The following is a 23,456-nucleotide window of genomic DNA, read 5'->3' as shown; positions in this document are numbered from 1 at the left end:
ACATATGCATGCAAGTTTAAGGTGTACAGTTTAATAATTTGATTTATCGATACATGCATCATGAAATGATTATCACAATGTTTAGTGAACATCCTTCATCTCATTACAAAATTAAAGAATAGAAAAAAATTTTTTTTCTTGTGTTGAGATTTTCTTGTGTTGAGAGTAAATCTTAGGATTTACTCTCTTAACAACTTTGGAAACTAACATACACCAGTGTTAATTATATTAATCATGTTGTACATTACATCCCTAGAACTTATAACTGAAAGTTGGCACATTTTGACTGCCTTCCTCTAATTCCCCCTCCCCCAACTCTGCTCTCTTTCTACGAGTGTGTTTTTGAAGTGTAATTGACTTATAGCACTATACTAGTTCCTTTAACACAACATAGTGATGTGATGTTTTAAACATTTCAAACTGATCACCACAGTAAGTCTTATTACCATGTCACCATACAAAGATAACACATAATTATTGACTGTATCCCCCACACTGTACATTTCATACCTGTGGCTTATTTATTTTGCAACTGAAAATTTGTACTTCCTTTTTTTAAGTTTCTTCTAGGCTTCTCATTATTATTATTATTATTATTATTGTTATAATGCAGGATGCAGGATCTAGTTCCCCAACCAGGGATCTGACCTATGCCCCTTGCAGTGGAAGGGCTGAGTCTTAACCACTAGACCACCTGGGAAGTCTGGAAATTTGTACTTCTTAATCTCCTCACCTGTTTCTTTCTTCTCCTTATCTTCCCCCTCCCCAACCCTCACCCCTGGCGAACACTTGTTTTTCTCTCTGTATATAACTTTGTATCTTGTTATGTTTGTTCATTTGTTTGCTTTTTTTATTGCACATAAAAGTGAAATAATACAGTATTGGTCTTTCTCTGTCTGAAAAATAAAGTCTGACACTGTTTCCACTGTTTCCCCGTCTATTTCCCATGAAGGATGCCATGATCTTCGTTTTCTGAATGTTGAGCTTTAAGCCAACTTTTTCACTCTCCACTTTCACTTTCATCAAGAGGCTTTTTAGTTCCTCTTCACTTTCTGCCAGAAGGGTGGTGTCATCTGCATATCTGAGGTTATTGATATTTCTCCAGGCAATCCTGATTCCAGCTTGTGCTTCTTCCAGTCCAGCGTTTCTCATGATGTACTCTGCATAGAAGTTAAATAAACAGGGTGACAATATACAGCCTTGACGTACTCCTTTTCCTATTTGGAACCAGTCTGTTGTTCCATGTCCAGTTCTAACTGTTGCTTCCTGACCTGCATACAAATTTCTCAAGAGGCAGATCAGGTGGTCTGGTATTCCCATCTCTTTCAGAATTTTCCACAGTTTATTGTGATCCACACAGTCAAAGGCTTTGGCATAGTCAGTAAAACAGAAATAGATGTTTTTCTGGAACTCTCTTGCTTTTTCTGTGATCCAGCGGATGTTGGCAGTTTGATCTCTGGTTCCTCTGCCTTTTCTAAAACCAGCTTGAACATCAGGAAGTTCACGGTTCACATATTGCTGAAGCCTGGCTTGGAGAATTTTGAGCATTACTTTACTAGCGTGTGAGATGAGTGCAATTGTGCGGTAGTTTGAGCATTCTTTGGCATTGCCTTTCTTTGGGATTGGAATGAAAACTGACCTTTTCCAGTCCTGTGGCCACTGCTGAGTTTTCCAAATTTGCTGGCATATTGAGTGCAGCACTTTCACAGCATCATCTTTCAGGATTTGGAATAGCTCAACTGGAATTCCATCACCTCCACTAGCTTTGTTCGTAGTGATGCTTTCTAAGGCCCACTTGACTTCACATTCCAGGATGTCTGGCTCTAGGTGAATAATCACACCATTGTGATTATCTGGGTCGTGAAGATCTTTTTTGTACAGTTCTTCTGTGTATTCTTGCCATCTCTGCTTAATATCTTCTGCTTCTGTTAGGTCCATACCATTTCTGTCCTTTATTGAGCTCATCTTTGCATGAAATGTTCCTTTGGTATCTCTGATTTTCTTGAAGAGATCCCTAGTCTTTCCCATTCTGTTGTTTTCCTCTATTTCTTTGCATTGATCGCTGAAGAAGGCTTTCTTATCTCTTCTTGGTAATCTTTGGAACACTGCATTCAGATGTTTATATCTCTCCTTTTCTCCTTTGCTTTTCGCTTCTCTTCTTTGCACAGCTATTTGTAAGCCCCCCCCCCCAGACAGCCGTTTTGCTTTTTTGCATTTCTTTTCTATCGGAATGGTCTTGATCCCTGTCTCCTGTACAATGTCACGAACCTCATTCCATAGTTCATCAGGCACTCTATCTATCAGATCTAGGCCCTTAAATCTATTTCTCACTTCCACTGTATAATCATAAGGGATTTAATGTAGGTCATACCTGAATACTTTCTTCAATTTAAGTCTGAATTTGGCAATAAGGAGTTCATGGTCTGAGCCACAGTCAGCTCCTGGTCTTGTTTTTGCTGACTGTATAGAACTTCTCCATCTTTGGCTGCAAAGAATATAATCAATCTGATTTCGGTGTTGACCATCTGGTGATGTCTATGTATAGAGTCTTCTCTTGTGTTATTGGAAGAGGGTGTTTGTTATGACCAGTGCATTTTCTTGGCAAAACTCTATTAGTCTTTGCTCTGCTTCATTCCATATTCCAAGGCCAAATTTGCCTGTTACTCCAGGTGTTTCTTGACTTCCTACTTTTGCATTCCAGTCCCCTATAATGAAAAGGACATCTTTTTTGGGTGTTAGTTCTAAAAGGTCTTGTAGGTCTTCATAGAACCGTTCAACTTCAGCTTCTTCAGCATTACTGGTTGGGGCATAGGCTTGGGTTACTGTGATATTAAATAGCTTGCCTTGGAAACGAACAGATCATTCTGTCGTTTTTGAGATTGCATCCAAGTACTGCATTTCGGACTCTTTTGTTGACCATGTTGGCCACTCCATTTCCTCTGAGGAATTCCTGCCCACAGTAGTAGATATAATGGTCATCTGAGTTAAAATCACCCATTCCAGTCCATTTCAGTTCGCTGATTCCTAGAATGTCGACATTCACTCTTGCCAACTCTTGTTTGACCACTTCCAGTTTGCCTTGATTCATGGACCTGACATTCCAGGTTCCCATGCAGTATTGCTCTTTACTTGCTTCTATCACCAGTCACATCCACAGCTGGGTACTGCTTTTGCTTTGGCTCCATCAGAGGAGTGCTATTGCTGGAGATAAAGCAAATTTTAAACGTTACTCAAAGTCTATACAAATAGAACAGAAACTGTGAGTATAAAGGCCCATTCTGTGTACCTAAGTATTGGCAGCATATAACGGGGACCTTAGATTTGAATCAGGAAACGGAATCTTCTAATCCTATTTAAACTTCAAGTTTATTAACTAGTTATTTTATTCACCTCTCAACTAGTTTACTCAACTCTGTTCCTGGATAAAGGCTTCCATTTCACCATGGCTTACCTTAAAAAGAAATAACATTCTAGCATTTCCTTTTACAGACCAGTTTCTCTACCCTTAGCATGTTTGAGTTTTAAAAAAAAAAAATCATCATCCTCTAAAGCCAGTAGTACACAAGTCATAACTAACATGGGGACCAGAGAGTAAAAATAGTTGAAGTGCTTTACAAGAGAAATTGAAGATCAAGATAAGAGAAAATTATAGAAAAATTACTACTCTGTATATCAGTAACCCTGTGTTTCTGCCTCTTGAGTCTTAAACAAGAATAAGACAGATTTAAAACTGTGGGGTTTCTAGTTTCTTGCAAAGGAACTATTTGAGCCATCTATCTAGCTAAAAATAAATTCTCGAAGTCCAAACTAAGCATATCTTACAGTTGCAAATTCTTGTGGGTGTAAATTCAGCTATCTTTAACTTGCACTTATATCAAAGCCGCCATCTTATTTTTAATTTTGCAATGCTTTTTAAAAAATTGGTAGGTTTAGTCGTATTATGTTTTTTGCTTTATAACCTTTTATCAAATGTTTTTATGGTTCTTACTTATCTGGAAATTTCTGCTTCTTTAATATCTCCTTCTTTTCCTTTGAAGCAAAGTGCATATTTTAAAAAAATAGCATAGATTATTTGATGGATATGACAATAGACTATATGTTATTAACAATACATCATTTATTTAAATCAAATATATGACTCATCCCTTTAGTCAGCTTTTAACTCTTAGGTTGGTTTTTTAATTTTTAAATAAAGGGTGTATTGCCATTTACTGTATATTATCTCTACATGCAGTTAGTATTATTATCAAACCAGAAGAAGGAGACTTTCTTGCTGTGGACTATTTCCTAGAACAAATATGTCATAGTGATATACTCTCCCACTTGGTTCCCCATCACATTCCCATTCAGTTGTAATGTTTTCCATTTTGTGAGCTTATCTATTTCCAGGCCCTTTTCATGTAAAATAAACTATATAATTGTTATACAGTGACCAGTAGCTCCAGGGAAAATAGTAACTGAAGACAGAAACTCAAGGATGACTTTCATAGCATTGACAACGTGTGCTGTGCTTAGTTGCTCAGTCATGTTTGACTCTTTGTGGCCCCATGGACTCTGGCTCACCAGGCTCCTCTGTCCATGGGGATTCTCCGAGCAAGAATACTAGAATGGTGCCCTCCTCCAGGGGATTTTCCCAATCCAGGGATCAAACCCAGGTCTCCCACAATGCAGGCAGATTCTTTACCATCTGAGCCACCAGGGAAGCCCCAAAATACTGGAGTGAGTAGCCTATCCCTTCTCCAGGGGAACTTCCTGACCCAGGAATCAAAGTGGGGTCCCCTGCATTGCAGGTGGATTCTTTACCAGCTTAACTACCCGGGAAGCCAGCAAGCATAAGTGATGCTACCTGAAGAAAAGCTTTCATTAGCTCTACAAAGGGGCATTACAGCAAGAGAAAATATTCTTTTCCCTGGAGAGCTTATAGCCTTGATGAATGGATCCAACATATATACATGAAGTGACTACAAATTATTCCTTCCTCTGTGTAACATATGAGTTAGTTTACAAAAAAAAAAAACACCTAGAATAGAGAATGCTAGATGCATACCAAATAATGGAATGTTCAGATGATTAAAATATAATCAAGCATAATTCTCTGAATATGTTGATAGACATATTGATTGAATCAGTTTGTTTCAGGTTTATGTGTAATTGCCGAGTGCAGTACAGAAATTAAACTGGACAACTCTAAAGACACTTTCGAAATGGATGGAAAGCATTCAGCCAAGAAAATGAGCTGAAAAAGGAAGAAAACCTTTCCTTCCTAAAGCGAAATCTCATTGCAGCATCCTGTATCTATATAGTATTTGTTCTTTCTATAAGCAAAATAGATAAATGGGGAACTTCTTAGGCAGTTTCTTAAAATTTCAAGTGTAATTTGAGTCCTCTCCTCTCATGTTCTGATACTTTATTTTATAGTTCTTTTGAATAAATTGATAATCTAAGAGAATCTGATAAGACTTAAAAGTGTGTTTTAGTATAGGGATCAGCAAACTGGCCCATGGGTCAACTCCAGCTTGCTGCCTTGATTTTTAGAAATTAAATTTTATTGGAACAAAGCCCTGCTCATTCATTTACATGTTTTCTGGGCTGTGGAGTTAAGCAAACTAGGCAGACGCTGCATGGCCTAGAAAGCTAAAAATGTTTGCAATCTGGCCCTTACTGACTCCTGTTAAAGGTCTTTAAATAAAGAATACCTTTTTTAGTATAAATGAGATGCTATTGAAGAGATTGATTTCTGCCTTAATATTATTATAAAATTTGCTGTACACCTAAGTACTTGTTAAATGAATGTTGATTAGATAATTTAAGGAATTATGTCTGCTTATATATAGTAAAACTAGTTCTTTTTTTATAGTCAGAGTCAATTGATTCCTTCAGTTCTGCATACATGATGATTTGTAAATTAGAGATTTCGCGTGTTGCTTCTGCTTTCACATGAAATTGCTTTATAAAACATACTCTCGAAGCAGTATATATAAGCTATACCTACACAGTGCTTTGGAGAAGGCAATGGCACCCCATTCCAGTACTCTTGCCTGGAAAATCCCATGGACGGAGGAGCCTGGTAGGCTGCAGTCCATGCTAAGGGTCAGACATGACTGAGCAACTTCACTTTCACTTTTCACTTTCATGCACTGGAGAAGGAAATGGCAACCCACTCCAGTGTTCTTGCCTGGAAAATCCCGGGGACGGGGGAGCCTGGTGGGCTGCAGTCTATGGGGTCGCACAGACTCGGACACAACTTAAGTGACTTAGCAGCAGCACACAGTGCTTTGCCTAAAACGTACACCCTGATTTTCAAGTGCAAAACCAGCATATTTATATAATTTGTAATTATTCTTTGCTAAGCAACAGAGACAAAATTTTCTTAAATATATTACTTAGCAACCTAACTTAAGATTCATGAAAGAAGTCTTTATGCATTTATTGTTTCTTTTGCCAACAGCATAACATAGGTCTGATTTTATTTATTATAAAGCCTGCTCATTGGTTCCTTGGTCCAGAGTCCCAGTAATCTTTATAAGTATCATCATGCCTTACATTCATGTCTTTTCTAAAACCCAAAAGCACTTCACCCACAAACCTCATTCATGTTCATAGTCCCCCAGAGGATAGTGGCAGGCACCGTATACCTAACAATAGGTAGAAAAATAGCTAACGATACCTAACACACACAAAATCATTCATTTCCCCTCTCTGCATATGAAAAATAGAGCTATTTTGGGTTTTATTCATTAATGTTTACTCTTTAGTATAATTATTTTTGCCCGTTTGTTTCCATTCCAAAAAATATCTTACTCCTTCTCGTGCGAAGCAAGCAGTCTTCTAAAACATGTCACTCTTGTTAGTTTGGCATCTTCACTTTGCCACTAGAGTGTCAACACCATCAATTTGATTTGGCATCTTCAGTGTTTAAAACTCTGTATTAGTTCCTGTTGCCTTTATAATAGCACTTCAGGAAGGCACACGTGGTCTTCTGTGATCTGCCCCCAGCATTATCTCCAGTTTTGCTAGCCCCACCCTTGTCCAGTCCTAATTTTAGGGAGACCTGGCGTGCTGCAGTTCATGGGGTCGCAAAGGTTGGACGCGACTGAGCGACTGAACTGAACTGAACTGAACTGAACTCTATTAAGTATGGGAGCATGTAGTTGTCCTAACAGTGGTGTTTCATCATTTTTCTCCTTTGACCCTTCGGACTGCAGGTCTGTCTGCCTCTACTGCCCTCATCCTTCAGCTTCCCTGTCACCACCTCTAAAAAGCCTCCCTGAAACTCCCTCCTTTCAAGCTGGGTTGAATGGCCTCCTTCTGGACCTCCATAGTTCTGTGTGGATATATATTTAATAGTGTACTCAGTAGAAATTATTTTTCATTTTTTATGTTTCTTACTAGATTGTAAGTGCTGGGAAGGCAGCTGCTGCTGCTGCTGCTAAGTCACTTCAGTCGTGTCCGACTCTGTGTGACCCCATAGGTGGCAGCCCACAAGGCTCCGCTGTCCCTGGGATTCTCCAGGCAAGAACACTGGAGTGGGTTGCCATTTCCTTCTCCAATGCATGAAAATGAAAAGTGAAAGTGAAGTGTCTCAGTTGTGTCCGACTCTTAGCGACCCCATGGACTGAAGCCTGCCAGGCTCCTCCGTCCATGGGATTTTCCAAGCAAGAGTACTGGAGTGGGGTGCCGTTGCCTTCTCTGGGAAGGCAGGGCCACATCTAAATCAACTTTTTGTCCCTAGCACACACACAGTATTCCAGGCCTGGTAGCTAACAGATACTAACAAATCTCACCCCCAAATACTGATGTTCTCTCTTCCCTCCTTATCCAATTTAGATTTCAAGGTTCATCATAATTAGGCTCTTGCAAACTACTTACCTCCTTTTTCCTCCAATCTCCCCTCCCCCCACCACCCCCATCGTCTATTTCCCTTGTGTCTCTCAAGGTCTGAGCCTTGGTGATAGTCTACTTATCCATCTACTTTGTACCTGCACACAAGCATCTCAAGATGGCTGAAAGAACTAACTTTTTGTTTTAAATATACAGTCACTGCATTCAGATGGTCCCTAAACACCGTTACAGTCTGATTGCACTTCTCTAAATTCTTCACTTTTTCACTCTCCAAAACTGTTTTAGATCTTTTCATCTCACTTCTAAATCCATCCTACTTCATTGAACTCAGAATTAAAAAAAAGTCATCTCTTACCACCAAAACTACCATCCTTCCCCAACTGGACTCAAACTCTGAATGTTATTGGGTTACAAGTTTTAGTCCCTCTTCTACTGCTGTGACTCTCAACCCAGTTATCCTTCTCAAGGGCTCTTGTTTTCTGCAATTACTTCCTCACTTCCTATCACCCTACAGGCATCCTCTGACACCTCCTATCCCAAAAGATAAAAGTAAAAACCTCTTTTGTCTCATATTCCTTCACTTACTGCCCCATTTCTCTGTTCTGCTTCACGGCAGACTTTTTTTTCCTTTTAACTTTTTATTCAGACATGATAAATTCAAATCACAGAAGAGACACAGAAATACTACCAAGAAAAGCCCTGTAGCCCTCCCTCAGTTACCCAAATGATAACATCTTACATTGGCCCTCTCCTTTTCTCTCTCTTCATATTTTCCTTATTATTTTTACAGTTTCCAAGTGGTGATTTTCTAATTTCCTTATTCCTTCTCTGTTTATTAAATGCCATTCTATTGTTAAAGGAGGAGCTTTTTCATTTTTCCTACAGTTATTTATTGATTTGCCTATTTAATATATTCAGTAGATTTTATTTTGTAGTTCAGATTGTCTCAGATTTGGCCAATGGGAGTCCTTTCAAGCTGGATTCCCTATCATTTTGTCATGCCCCCATTCTGTAAGCATTTCCATTCTGGTATAACTTTGGTATTCCAAGCTTATCTTGTACTTTTCCTCCTCCATCCTTTGAATCAACCATTTCATTAGTGAGCCTTAAAGTGAAGAGTGGTATGTAGAAAGTAAGATCTGGACCCTCAGTGTGCTACTGGGGTGTCATTGCTATTTATAGCCTAAGATTAAGAAGTAGGGGGTTATACCCTATCTCCTTGAGGACAGAGTATCCGAATAAATGATTGATGCTCTTCTGCGGGGCACTGTTGTGGAGTTTTTAGGCATAGGAGTGAGCAGTCTCTTTGACATCACTGTGGACAGTGAACTAGAGTAGCCAAGAAATAAGAAACAAGGTGAGGAATCCATTTCAGTAGAGATGAAGAGAGTGGTAATAGTGACTGAGTAAAGTGGATAGAATGGATTTATTTATATTTATTTATATCAGAAAAACTCATGGATATCCACTTTGTACTTCAGATTATAATTTAATACTACTTGTTTTGTTGTTCAGGTCATTTTTTTCAGCTTTAGTCATTGGGAACTCCTTCAGTTGACTCCTGTATCTCCTTGATGTATCCTCCTCATCATGGGGTTGTTTTTTTTTTTTTTTTTTTGCTTTATCTTTTTCTTAAGTACATCATTCTAACTCTACAAGATACTCCAGGCTTGTATATATCTTGCCCCATTACTAAAATAAGTATTTTCTGATTTTGTTTTTTTCTTAACTCAATTCTGTGATAGTATTTGCTTTTGGTTTTTAATTCTAAATTAGCATGAGATATTTGTAACAATTATATTTTTATCAAAATACCATGAGTGGTCCTTTTGCTTTGTGAATTTCCAGCTAGCCTGAATTTTTTTTCATTAAAGATATAATTGGGTTTAGTTGAAACCAGGATTCCTATCAAGTGATTAAAATGGTCCTCCATTGTTTACCTGACATTTATTATATTTTCAAAACTGAACTGATTCCACACAAGTGGATTTTTCACATGCTTAAAGCTTAGACTTTTCATTTGTCTGCTCTTTAATTCCTTCAAGGAACATATTTTAAATACCCAACAAACGCTAGGCACAGTGCTGGGTGCTCAGAATAGAAGGATAAGACACACCTTCATTTTTTTTTCTTTTAGTTTTTAAAAACATGTTTGGCTACCCTGGTCTTTGTTGCTGCACTCGGGCTTTCTCTAGTTGTGGCAAGCAGGGCTGCTCTCTTGTTGTGGAACGTGGTCTCTAGGGTGCAGGGGTTCAGTAGTGGCACATGAGCTCAGTAGTTGCAGCTCACAGGCTTATTAGTTGCTCTGTGGCATGTGGAATCTTCCTGGGGCCAGGGATCGAAGCCATATACCCTATGTTGGCAGGCAGATTCTTAACCACTGGACCACCAGGGAAGTCCAACTTTGTTTCTTGAGTAGTCAGCAATCTGCTGGGGACATAGTTTGTGGTTGTTGTTGAGTTGGTAAGTCGTGTCCAACTCTTTGCAACTCCATGAACTGTAGCCCGCCAGGCTCCTCAGTTTATGGGATTCTTCAGGCAAGAATACTGGAATGGGTTGTCATTTTCTTCTCCAGGGGGTTCTTCCTGACCCAGGGATCAAACCCACATCTCCAGCATTGCAGGCAGATTCTTTACCACTGAGCCACCAGGGAAGCCCAGGGATATAGTTACATTTCAGCGTAAGTGATAAAATTAAGCTCAAGGTGAAATAGAAACCAACAGAAGAGATCAAGAATAATTTCTTGACATTTTAAAGGATAAATATTAATTAGCCAGATGAAGTAGGAGAGAATGAGTCAGGCAAGGAGGTTAAAGGAGATGAGCAAGGGTGTTTTAAGAAAATGAGCAGCATGTAACTGAAAGAGTAGTACTTTCTGAAATACTACAAGGAACTCACTGTGACTGGACTGTAAAATAAGATGGAGGCAGTGATACAAGTTGAAAAGTAGGTCTCAGATCCATCATAAAGGGTCTTGTGAGCCATGTTTACGTGTTACATCTGAGGGGCACTGTTGTGGGGTTTTTAGGCATAGGAGCGAGCAGTCTCTTTGACATCACTGTGGACAATGAACTAGAGTAGCCAAGAAACAAGGTGAGGAATCCATTTCAGTAGAGAAAAAGAGAGTGGTAATAGTGACTGAGCGAAGTGGATAGAATGGAGAGAGATAAAGGAAGTAGAACCAACACACCTTATCAACATATGGGTGTGCGGTTAAAAGAAAGTAGGTAATGTTTCAAGTAAAAAATAAAACGGACCTTACCTACATGTACCTGACAAGATAGTCACATACAAAAACAAGCATAATATAATTAAAACCACAACTTACATCCCTTACTTAACAGATGTTTGTGTGTCCTTTCCAAGAATTTTGAAATTATTACTGTAGATTAATGGTCCAGTGATGATCCCTGTAAAGGAACAGTACATATAAGGATTAAGTATACTGAATAGTCTGGTATGTCACTCTCGAGTTCTCAAAAATAGAACCAAGTGGACTGAAAAAAAATCAAAAGCAGATGTATGAACACTTTTCAAATTAGTTTTCCTCTAGTGCAGTCCTTCGGAGAAGGCAATGGCACCCCACTCCAGTACTCTTGCCTGGAAAATCCCATGGACGGAGGAGCCTGGTAGGCTGCAGTCCAGGGGGTCGCTAGAGTCGGACACGACTGAGCGACTTCACTTTCACTTTTCACTTTCATGCATTGGAGAAGGAAATGGCAACCCACTCCAGTGTTCTTGCCTGGGGAATCCCAGGGATGGGGAGCCTGGTGGGCTGCCGTCTGTAGGGTCACACAGAGTCGGACACGACTGAAGCGACTTAGCAGTAGCAGTAGCAGTATACCTCGTATACCACAGCCAACTTGAGCTCCCTTGCCAATGGGTCTAAAAATGTTTTTTTATGTTCCTGGCAGAGTTTAGTTGATACTGTCTGTTATCTCAGATATAAATCATAATGATACATTTACACAGCGCATCGGTCTCACCAACTTCCCACTGTGCAAATAGCTCAATAAATGTATGTTTGGCATATGGAAAACCACAGATGTTTTTGGCCTGCTTACATGTCGTTTTACACAAACATTTTGGCTTACTACATGTCACTGTAATATTAATTGGAGTTTTCTTTATATTAGTGATTTGTGCCTCTGAAAGTTCCCAGTGAGCATAACTGAACCTGTCCAGTAATCTCATGAAATATCTCAATATTTCCATACCACTACTGGAAAGTGATAGCTCAGTTTGGCAGATGGGAAAATTGAAATAGTGACTTAGATGTATCACCTCAAGCCTCCTTGTCTGATGTCTTCCTTATATATGCTGTTTCCAAAATAACATGGTTTGAAATAAAACAAGAAGCATATTCAAATGTCAGATAACAACTTTATGTAATTGCTTAGTCATAAAGGCAGTTCCAGAAGGAGGTAGAAGACAACCAAAACAGAATATTGTAGTTTTTATAAAATGAGAGGTAAAGAAAGTACTGGGAAACAGTCCAGAAGACTCTTAGACAGTAACAGCCTCTCCTAATTGGAGTAAATCAGTAAGCTAGTAATCATTAGGTTTAGTAATATCCACTGAAATACAAAATTAAGAAACACAGTTCATGCCTTGACTTGATAAGTGCTAGAAAAACAGGATTTGCCTGCAGTTGTTTTGTTATATCTTTGTACTTTCTTCATAATCAGAAGAAACTTCTGGATAGGCTATACACATGGTTTCTAGCTTTTCTGACAGATTCGTAGGGTCACCTGATTCATTCTTTGTCCTAACAATTCATAAGAAAATAGCATCTTTTAATAAGAAAGTTGTAATAGTATTTTTTAATGAGTTGATATATGATTTATTAAATCTCCTAATTAATTTATTCATGTCAGAAATTTAAATATAAGTCATTTTTAACATTAAGAACTGTTCAAACGAGCTCCTGATCAACATTTTTAAAACCACTATTACAGACTACTCAGATATTACTAAGTTGTAGAATCTTCTTTGCTTTTTATATACCCAAGTCAAGACTCTTAAACATTTTTAGTAAGGAAGGTCCTGAAGATGACACCATGCTCTGTTTTTTCGAGTATCTTCTGCTGCTGCTGCTGCTGCTGCTAAGTCGCTTCAGTTGTGTCCAACTCTGTGCGACCCCATAGATGGCAGCCCACCAGGCTCCTCCGATCCTGGGATTCTCCAGGCAAGAACACTGGAGTGGGTTGCTATTTCCTTCTCCAGTGCATGCAAGTGAAAAGTGAAAGTGAAGTCACTCAGTTGCATCCAACTCTTAGCCATCCCATGGACTGCAGCCCACCAGGCGCCTCCGTCCATGGGATTTTCCAGGCAAGAGCACTGGAGTGGGCTGCCATTGCCTTCTCCACGAGTGTCTTCTAGGAAATGCCTTATGCCCAAATTGAAAACTAACGCATTATGTTTATGTTGTGGCTATGGGTCCTTATGAAATCTAACTACCAGAAATCTCTCTTCCACATCCAACCCATGCCTTTCTTTACTAAGTGACACATTAAAGTTGTCAAATTCAGTTTTTAATACCTAATTTAGATTTATGGATCTATAGAAGTAATGTGAGGAAATTATAAAGCTATGCTGTCTAATATCACCAGCCATTAGTTATGTATGGCTATTTAAATCAGAATTTAATTTAAATTTAATTTAAAACCCAGTTCTTCTGTTGCACTGGCCATATTTAAAGTGTTGCGCAGGGAACTCAGCCCAGTGCTCTGTGATGACCTAGAGAAGTAGGATGGAGGGAGTAAGAGAGAGGCTCACGAGGGAAGGAGTATACGTATACATATAACCAATTCATACAGTGTTGTACAGCAGAAAGTAACACAGCATTGTGAAGCAATTGTATTCCAATTACAAAAATTTTTTAAATAAAGTGCTCGACAGCCATATAAAGCTAGTGGCTTCCATATTGGACAGCACAGATGTAGAACAATGCAGAGTTTAATTAGACAAAATAGTGAAGAAAGTATTGATACAAAAGGTACTTCAGTTGATAGTGACTTACACATTTATATATAAAAATGCCCATATGATGGCTTTTCAGGAGGGAAGACAATCAAACTGTTTATAAAGAGAACCTAAAATTTAATTTCATTTTGCAAAAAAAGTGACTTAAGTTTTATAAATCCCACTTTCTTTCCTCAAATCCTACCCTCAAAGATTTACAAATGTAGAACTTCTGAAGGCTGCATGTGCAGAATTGTATGTAGAGCTAGTTCAGGATTCCCAGAATTTCTCCAGTCCATCTTACACAACTCTTCCCTTCTGCACATTTGCTCACTGGCTTCTACACAAAGTGTTGACTTGCATGTTGAAGTAATGTCTTTAAACACCACTTATACACCCCATATTTTTCTACTTTGTATAAGAAAGTGATCATTCTTAAGGAAATAGAGTCGCCCATCTCTTAGTAAAAATGATAAAATATTTTTCCCACCCTCAAGTTTTTTCAAAAGCAGACCCTTCTGATAAGTTGTATTTGGTAATGCTTGAGTCCAGGCTGAACCTGGGAAAGGTTAGGGTAAATCTGGAACATCTTGTGCCAGAAACTGTTGGGGGCATAGTCAAAGGACATAAATGCCAGCCTGAAAGGGGTTCCCCCTGGCCAGACCTGGGGGAAATGAAGTATATTCATGAGTTATAAATCATTTTTAAAAATAGGAATCTATTTTTAGTTCATACTGATGGTGGATGGATGGATATGAAAGAAAGGAAGACTCTTCTTTATACTACAGTGCTGACTGATAAATTTGGATTGAATGGTGAAGTTGGAAAATCACTATTTTGCAATCATCATAACAAAGATTGATTTTGGGAAAGAATGATCTGTAGATGCTGAATATAAGCTTGACATTTTGACAAGAAGCAGGATGTTTTGTTGTTCAGTCACTCAGTCATGTCCCAACCCCATGGACTGCAGCACACCAGGCTTCCCTGTCCTTCACTATCTTCTGGAGTTTCTCAAACTTGTTTCCATTGAGTCTATGATGCCATCCAACCATTTCATCCTCTGTCGCCCCCTTATCCTGCCCTCAATCTTTCTCAGCATCAGAGTCTTGCAGTGAGTCAGCTCTTTGCGTCAGTTGGCCAGAGTATTAGAGCTTCAGCATCAGTCCTTCCAATGAATATTCAGGGTTGATTTCCTTTAGGATTGACTAGTTTGATCTCCTTGCTGTCCAGGGACTCTAAAGAGTCTTCTCCAGCACCACAGTTCAAAAGCATCAATTTTTCAGCACTCAGTCTTCTTTATGGTCCAACTCTCACATCCATACATGACTGTTGGAAAAACCATAGCTTTGACTATACGGACCTTTATCAGGAAAGTGATGTCTCTGCTTTTTAATACACTGTCTAAGTTTGTCATAGCTTTTCTTCCAAGGAGCAAGCACTTTTTAATTTCATGGCTGCGTTCACCGATTGGAGTGATTTTGGAGCCCACGAAAATAAAGTTTGTCACTGTTTCCATTTTTTTCCCCGTCTATTTGTCATGAAGTGATGGGACCAGATGCCATGATCTTAGTTTTTTGAATGTTGAGTTTTAAGCCAGCTTTTTCACTCCTCTTTCACCTCCATCAAGAGGCTCTTATGTTCCTCTTCGCTTTCTGCCATAAGGTGGTATCATTACATAGTCTTAAGTGTCTCACCACTTCTTAGTTACAGGAGGAAAATAACTATAAAAATGGAAAAAACAGAGGCAGATGGGCCTCTGGATGTTATAACCTTGAGATACATTCAGCATCAACATACATTCAACATTATGTCATATTTGCATGTAAGAGGGAGATATAATCTGAATTTAATCAGAGAACATCAGGCAAAATCAAAATGGAAAACATTCTATTAAAAAGAGGGAGCTGTGTTCTTCAAAATATCAGTGTCATTGAAGAGTAGGGAGAAGAAGGCAAGGGGGAAAGCTAATGAATTATCCCAGATTAATGGAAATTAAAGAGATATGACATCTTAATGCTAATCTTCAATATAGGACTAGATATCTGGACTAGAACTGAAAAAAATGATAAAAAGGACGTAAGTGGTTCAGTTGCGAAGATTGGAAATGGATGGTAGATCAGATAAAAAGTATTATATTGATGTTAAATTTCCTAAATTTGGTAACTATACTATGAATATCTTTGTTCTTAGGAAATACACAGTGATTTCCTAAGGGTAAAGGGGCATGAAGTCTGTAATTTGATCTCAGATGGTTCAAGAAAATAATTGTGCTTGTACAGAGAGAATACAATATCAAATAAAGGCTACAAAGGAGTTCTCTTTGCAACTTTCCCATAAATTTGAAATAATTTCAAATTCAAGATTTTTTAATTCTATTCAATGTTCTCTAGCCCTTTCTAAGGCACAAAATGACGTGATGATAATGAAGATGCAATCAGAGAGACTTTCAAAAGAGTACGACCGGCTCCTGAGAGAACACTCAGAACTTCAGGTGGGTGACATCCACTTTATGAGCCTCAGCTTTTAAAAAATAATTACTTAAGTAAATTATTTGGGCTGTTCACCTTCCCAAGTCAAGGTGTTCTTAATTCTGACTTTGCTAAATGATTAAGCCAATTTTTACTTGGAGGCTTAAGAGTGGGACATCAATATGCAAGATAATCGTGACATAAAGATTTACAGCATGCTATCTTACAGTTGCGGTGATGTTTTAAGCAAAAGAATTGAGCAACATTGAAAAAAAGGCTGGTCCTGAAATAATTTAGTTTTGACATTTGGAATGTTTGCCATATGCATGTCAAAATACAACCAAAAATCGAAGACCTACATCACACTACTCTTCTGTCCTGCTGTTTTAAACATCTTAAGACAAACCCAAAAGCATTCAAATATATGTTTTTCCTCCAGAGTTGAGTTGAAAGATGGAAATAGAGAAAACCATTTTGTCATTGAAGTTACAAAGTTGGGGCCATGATTTTCTTTCTCTTCCCCTTCAGTTCAGCAAGAGCCAGTTCCCTACATTCACCCATAGAATGGGCTTGTCTTCCTTCCCTCTTGGGCTGCCAGGTCATAACCTGAATTGATTTGCCAGCCCACTGGGAAGACCCACCCATTCCAGAGGCAATCCTGGCTTTCCTAGTTCCTCCCAAAATGGACTGTCTCTGCTCTTCTGCTTTCAGGTTGGGCTTTTCCTTAGAATTTGGTAGCATTTGTGGCCTTCAATCAATGCTTTTTAGCAATTACAGCTTTACAGTTATTTCACTGTACAAGAAACCTTAGTCCCAAGACTCATTTCCCTGCTTGTCAGTGGTCATTGTATCTTCAAGGCCTAGCAACGTGCCTGGTACAAGACAAGCAAGCACTCTACTCATAGGCCTTGGAGTCGGACAACTGGAATAACTTAACTCTCATGCTAGCTTTGTGATCCCAAGCAGTTTATGTCACGCTTCTGGGGCTCACTTCTCTTCATCTGTAGAATCAGAACAATAATAGCACCTGGCTCACCAGCTTGTTGGGAGGATTAAAGAAAATGTGTAGGCCACTTAGCATTGTACCTGGCCAGTAAACACCCAAGGAATGAGAGCTTTTACCATAATTATCACCATTATTGAAATTTTACTGAAATAATGAATTACTCTTTTCCAGGCACTCTGGCCTTGATTAGAGCCAGTTAAGAGAAGGTCCAAAGCACATTGGCAATCTGTTATTCCCAGCCGAGTTGCATGTTTAACTAACCTACTTTGACAATAGGACAACCAGAGACAGATAGATACCTTATGTGCTCCAGACCCAGGACACCCAAAGCTCAGTTCACAGGGTCTGGAGAAACCAGTTAGATTTTCAGCAAGACCACCCTTTACCCATCTCTAAAATAGAGGTCCTGAAATTGTTGGCTTCATCATGGCCTGATGAGATGAGAATTATTCCTTTGCATCCTTCAAGATCCTCCATGGAAAGTGGAGAAACACTTTAGAAGCCTCTCGCCTAGAAAAAGAACTTTTTCACCTTCCCATGTGTGAGGTCAGAGTATAGGCAATAAGGATGAGTACCTTACACCAGTGGATTCTGCCTAGGTGTCAGAAACACTTAGATCCCTAGATGGAGAAGCAGCAGGAAGACTCCATTGCTGAATTTCCCACTGTGGCAGCAGCCAATGATTCTCTTAATCCCTAAAAAGTATATGTTACTAAGAGACACTCAATGCAAAAAAGCTTTCCCCCAAAATTTCAGATTACAGCTTATACGTTCTTGATAAAAGTGTTCACAAAGCTTTTATGAGAAATCCCCTCCCAAGAAAGTGACTGTTAAATCTGTGTCTTTGAAAAAACGACCTCATCCCAAATATGCCAAGTACCAGGCTAAGAGTTGGGCATTGATGCACTTAGGCCTTACATCCAGGTTTTGCTGAGAGTTGGGTGTTAATGCATTTAGGCCTTATATCCAGGTTTTTTAAATGTTTAATGGATAGTACTTACTAAGGATGTGCTCTGGACCGAGCACTTAGTTGGTGGCTTCATATATGTTATCCTCGTACTTTCTGTCTTAGCTTGTCAATTAAAATATATATTATGTAAATAAGGAAAATGAGACCCATAGATGTTAAATAATGTACCCAAAGGCACTAACTGAAAAGTGATAGCATTCACAACTGGATTCAAAGTCAAGAAATCATCATCATTAACTGTTAGGCTCTTTCACCTGCTGGTCATTGGACTATCAGTTCTGGAATCTGTTCTCTGGCTTCTGGGCAGATTCAGCCAAAGGGAGGCATGGGTAAAAGACTAAAGGCAGGAAAAGGGGAAAGCCAGGAACTTCACCTGCTCTCTCAGCTTTGGGCAGCATCTGCCACAGCAGCCTCATCTCTTTCCACAGTTACAGTTCCCACTGGGGGCTTCCACCTGGTGTCCCTCATTCCTGGGATCTGTAATACTGTCTCCTCCAATGCCCTTCAATCCAAAGAGTGGTTTTCTCCTGTTGCTAATTGCTAAGTTGCCTTGCCATCCTGTTTCAGTTCTACTCTCTTACCACCTATAAAACCAATTCCCTGTAACAAATATCTATTTGAAGAAAAAAAACTCTTAGCCCCATGGTTAAACAATTCTGTAAACCTCAGGTGAATCATTTGACATTCATGCACCTTGGCTTCTTTAATGCTTAGATGAGGATTTTAATATCTCATGAGCATTAAATCAAATCCTGAGCAAGAAAGCCCTTCAAATATCTTTAAACAAGATAAACTCTCTACAACTGTTCAGTTTAGTTCACTCACTCAGTCATGCCCATCTCTTGTGACCCTATAGACTGCAACACACCAGGCTTCCCTGTCCATCACCAACTCCCAGAGCTTACTCAAACTCACGGCCATCACGTCAGTGATGCCATCCAATCTCATTCTATGTCATCCCCTTTTACTCCCACCTTCAGTCTTTCCCAGCATCAGAGTCTTTTCATATGAGTTAGTTCTTTGCATCAGGTGGCCAAAGTATTGGAGTTTCAGCTTTAGCATCAGCCCTTCTAATGAATACTCAGGACTGATTTCCTTTAAAATGGACTGGTTGAATCTCCTTGCAGTCCAAGGGACTCTCAAGAGTCTTCTCCAACACCACAGTTCAAAAGCATCAATTCTTTGGCTCTCAGCTTTCTTTATACTCCAGTTCTCACATCCGTACATGACTACTAGAAAAGCCATAGCTTTGACTGGATGAACCTTTGTCAGCAAAGTAATGTCTCTGCTTTTTAATATGCTGTCTAGGTTGGTCATAGCTTTTCTTCCAAGGAGCAAATGTCTTTTAATTTCATGGCTGAAGTCAGCATCTGCAGTGATCTTGGAGCCCAAAAAATAAAGTGTGTCATTGTTTCCCCATCTATTTGCCATGAAGTGATGGGACCAGATGCCACGATCTGAGTTTTCTGAATGTTGAGGTTTAAGCCAACTCTTTCACTCTCCTCTTTCACTTTTATCAAGAGGCTCTTAGTTCTTCGCCTTCTGCCACAAGGGTGGTGTCATCTGCGTATCTGAGGTTATTGATGTTTCTCCCAGCAGTCTTGATTACAGCTTGAGCTTCATCCAGTCCAGCATTTCTCATGATGTACTCTGCATAGAAGTTAAATAAGCAGGGTGACAATATACAGCCTTGACGTACTCCTTTCCCAATTTGGAACCAGTCTGTTGTTCCATGTCCAGTTCTAACTGTTGCTTCCTGACCTGCATACAGATTTCTCAAGAGGCAGGTCAGGTGGTCTGGTATTCCCATCTCTTTCAGAATTGTCCGCAGTTTGTTGTGATCCATGCAATCAAAGGCTGTGGCATAGTCAATAAAGCAGAAGTAGGTGTTTTTCTGGAACTTTCTTGCTTTTTGATGATCCAACGAATGTTAGCAATTTGATCTCTGATTCCTCTGCCTTTTCTAAATCCAGCTTGGACATCTGGAAGTTCACAGTTCACATACTGTTGAAGCCCGGCTTGGAGAATTTTGAGCATTACTTTGCTGGCGTGTGAAATGAGTGCAACTATGCGGTGGTTTGAACATTCTTTGGCATTGCCTTTGTTGGGATTGGAATGGAAACTGACCTTTTCCAGTCCTGTGGCCACTGCTGCATTTTCCAAATTTGCTGGCATATTGAGTGCAGCACTTTCACAGCATCATCTTTCAGGATATGAAATAGCTCAACTGGAATTGCATCACCTCCACTAGCTTTGTTTGTAGTGATACTTTAAGGCCCACTTGACTTTGCGTTCCATTATGTCTGGCTCTAGGTGGGTGATCACACCATTGTGGTTATCTGGGTCATGAAGATCTTTTTTGTATAGTTCTTCTGTATATTCTTGCTACCTCTTCTTAATATCTTCTGCTTCTGTTAGGTCCATACCATTTCTGTCCTTTATGGTGCCTATCTTTGCATGAGATGTTCCCTTGGTATCTCTAATTTTCTTGAAGAGATCTCTAGTCTTTCCCATTCTATTGTTTTCCTCTGTTTCTTTGCACTGATCACTGAGGAAGGCTTTCTTATGTCTCCTTGCTATTCTTTGGAACTCTGCATTCAGATGGGTATATCTTTCCTTTTCTCCTTCACCTTTCACATCTCTTCTTTTCTCAGCTATTTGTAAGGCCTCCTCAGACAACTGTTTTTCATTTCGCATTTCTTTTTCTTGGGGATGGTTTTGATCACAGCCTCTGAGCTATGAACCTCCGTCCATAGTTCTTCAGGAACTGTCTTATCAGATCTAATCCCATGATTCTATTTGTCACTTCCACTAAATAATCATAAGGGATTTGATTTAGGTCATACCTAAATGGTCTAGTGGTTTTCCCTACTTTCTTCAATTTCAGTCTGAATTTGGCAATAAGAAGTTCATGATCTGAGCCACAGTCAGCTCCCAGTCTTGTTTTTGCTGATTATAGAGCTTCTCCATCTTTGGCTGCAAAGAGTATAATCAGTCTGATTTCAGTGTTGACCATCTGGTGATGTCCATGTGTAGAGTCTTCTCTTGTGTTGTTGGAAGAGGGTGTTTGCTATGACCAGTGCGTTCTCTTGGCAAAATTCTGTTAGACCTTGACCTGCTTCATTTTGTACTCCAAGGCCAAATTTGCCTGTTACTCCAGTCAGTGAAGTGACTTAGCAGCAGCCAGGTATCTCTTAACTTCCTACTTTTGCATTCCAGTCCCCTATAATGAAAAGGACATCCTTTTTTGGTATTAGTTCTAGAAGATCTTGTAGGTCTTCATAGAACCATTCAACTTCAGCTTCTTCAGTATTACTGGTTGGGGCATAGACTTGGATTACTGTGATATTGAATGGTTTGCCTTGGGTGCAAACAGATCATTCTGTCCTTTTTGAGATTGCATCCGAGTACTGCATTTCAGACTCTTTTGTTGACTGTGGTGGCTTTTGGAATGAACAAACTAAAATGGATTGGTTGGGTGAATTTAACTCAGATGACCATTACATCTACTACTGTAGGAAAGTTATTTCTTAATTGGACACATTTTTTCCCCATTCACCTATACTTAACCCCTCATTATCCAATATGAGAGCCTGAATAATATTCTGAGATTTAGGTGTCATTATATAAGAACCATTTTCTTAAAAGTCACTCTTACACTTTGATATTCACTTTCTGAACCCACTTGAGAAGCGAAAGATTGCTCTAGACCAGCCACAGTAAAAAGCTGTGCCAAATTGTCCTTTATGAATTTTACTTCTGTTGTCAGACCAACCTCAATAATTGAATTACATCATAAAGTTCATTGGGAAACAACTTTTAAGTTTTATATACTTGATTTATTTTTAATAAAATATCTTAAAATAAAGGACTGTTAAAATATTAATAATGAGAGAGGAGAAAACTGGTTTCTCTATTGTAAACAAATCCCACTTTACATCTTTTAAATCCCTTTGAATTTCCCCATCCAATCCTCTCCCTGTTATGGTGGTAGTGGTGGTTTAGTCGCTAAGTCATGACCAGCTCTTGCGATCCCATGGACTGTAGCCTGCCAGGTTCCTCTGTCCATGGGATTTCCCAGGCAAGAATACTGGAATGGGTTGCCATTTCAGATCTGCCCAACCCAGGGATTGAACCCATGTCTCCTGCATTGGAGGTGGATTCTTTACCACTGAGCTATCCCTGTTATAGGCACTAAATTTTAAAAAAATAGAAATCAGTCCCTTGGAAATATGTATTAATAGTCTTTGCCATTCCTTGTTTGCCCTGACACTCTTCTGGAAAAGAAAACAGAACATACTCAAGGTCATTGGCAGCACAGAGCTGTCAGCACTAGCCACTTTAAAAATTTCATTTGGCAAATCATCCTTCGCTTAAGGGACTTGTCAGAGTAGCAGCTCCATTAAAGCTGTGTTTTTTTCTAAAGTAAGATACGTGTAAAAACACAAAGGAAACCTTGTTATTCAGATCCCTCCTCTAATGCTGTCTTCTGACTTGTCCTGAGGTTAATGTTGCTGAAGTTGTTTTGAAAGCGTGAATGCTCAGTCCAGAAGAGAGCATGATGGTTTCCCTGGTGCAGCAGGAACCACACAACTCTGTTGTTTGTGATATTTTTTTCTCAGTGCAGAAAATGATCTCTTATGGTTAATGTCTGTCCCATTTTCCTGCAGTTTAAATGATGTATTATAGTCATCTTATGATCAGGAAAGGGTATAAGCCAGTATAAGCCAGAACTGAGAAGCCAGTTCTGTTGGCTAATATCAGAAGAACAAAAAAAAAGGCCACCCACTTGGATTTTTCCGTTCCCTTCATTCTTTCTTTGCCAGAACCATTTTTATATTCGTCTTCTGAACCCACTTGAGAAGCTAAAGATTGCTCTAGACCAGCCACAGTAAAAAGCTGTACCAAATTATCCGTCATGAATTTTACTTCTGATGTCAGACCAACTTCAATAATTGAATTACATCATAAAGTTTCTTAGGGGAAACTTAACTTTTCAGTTTTATATACTTTAAATAAATCATGACATAAAGAACTGTTAAAATATTAAGGAAACAGGTGGAAGAGGGGAAACTGGTTTCTCTATTGTAAACAAATGCCACTTTATATCTTTTAAACCTCTTTGGATTTCCCCATCTGATCCCCTCCCTGTTATAGGCACTAAATAAATATTGGAAAACAGTACCTTCAAAACATGTATTCT

At 39.1% G+C, this 23,456-nt stretch overlaps 1 protein-coding gene across 3 annotated transcripts in view; it reads left to right on the top strand.

The window, feature by feature from the left end:
• The window catches only part of BCAP29 (B cell receptor associated protein 29), a 51,462-nt gene that overhangs the window by 25,729 nt on the left and 2,277 nt on the right, over window positions 1-23,456 (top strand). For all 3 annotated transcript variants that reach the window (XM_070369620.1, XM_070369622.1, XM_005901426.3), the window contains exon 7: window positions 16,200-16,300. In XM_070369620.1, coding sequence (XP_070225721.1) covers window positions 16,200-16,300 — 101 coding nt within the window. The remainder of the gene's footprint in view (window positions 1-16,199; window positions 16,301-23,456) is intronic.

Source organism: Bos mutus, chromosome 4, assembly GCF_027580195.1.
Source record: "Bos mutus isolate GX-2022 chromosome 4, NWIPB_WYAK_1.1, whole genome shotgun sequence".
NCBI lineage: Eukaryota > Metazoa > Chordata > Mammalia > Artiodactyla > Bovidae > Bos > Bos mutus.
This window is presented reverse-complemented; position numbering and strand designations above follow the sequence as displayed.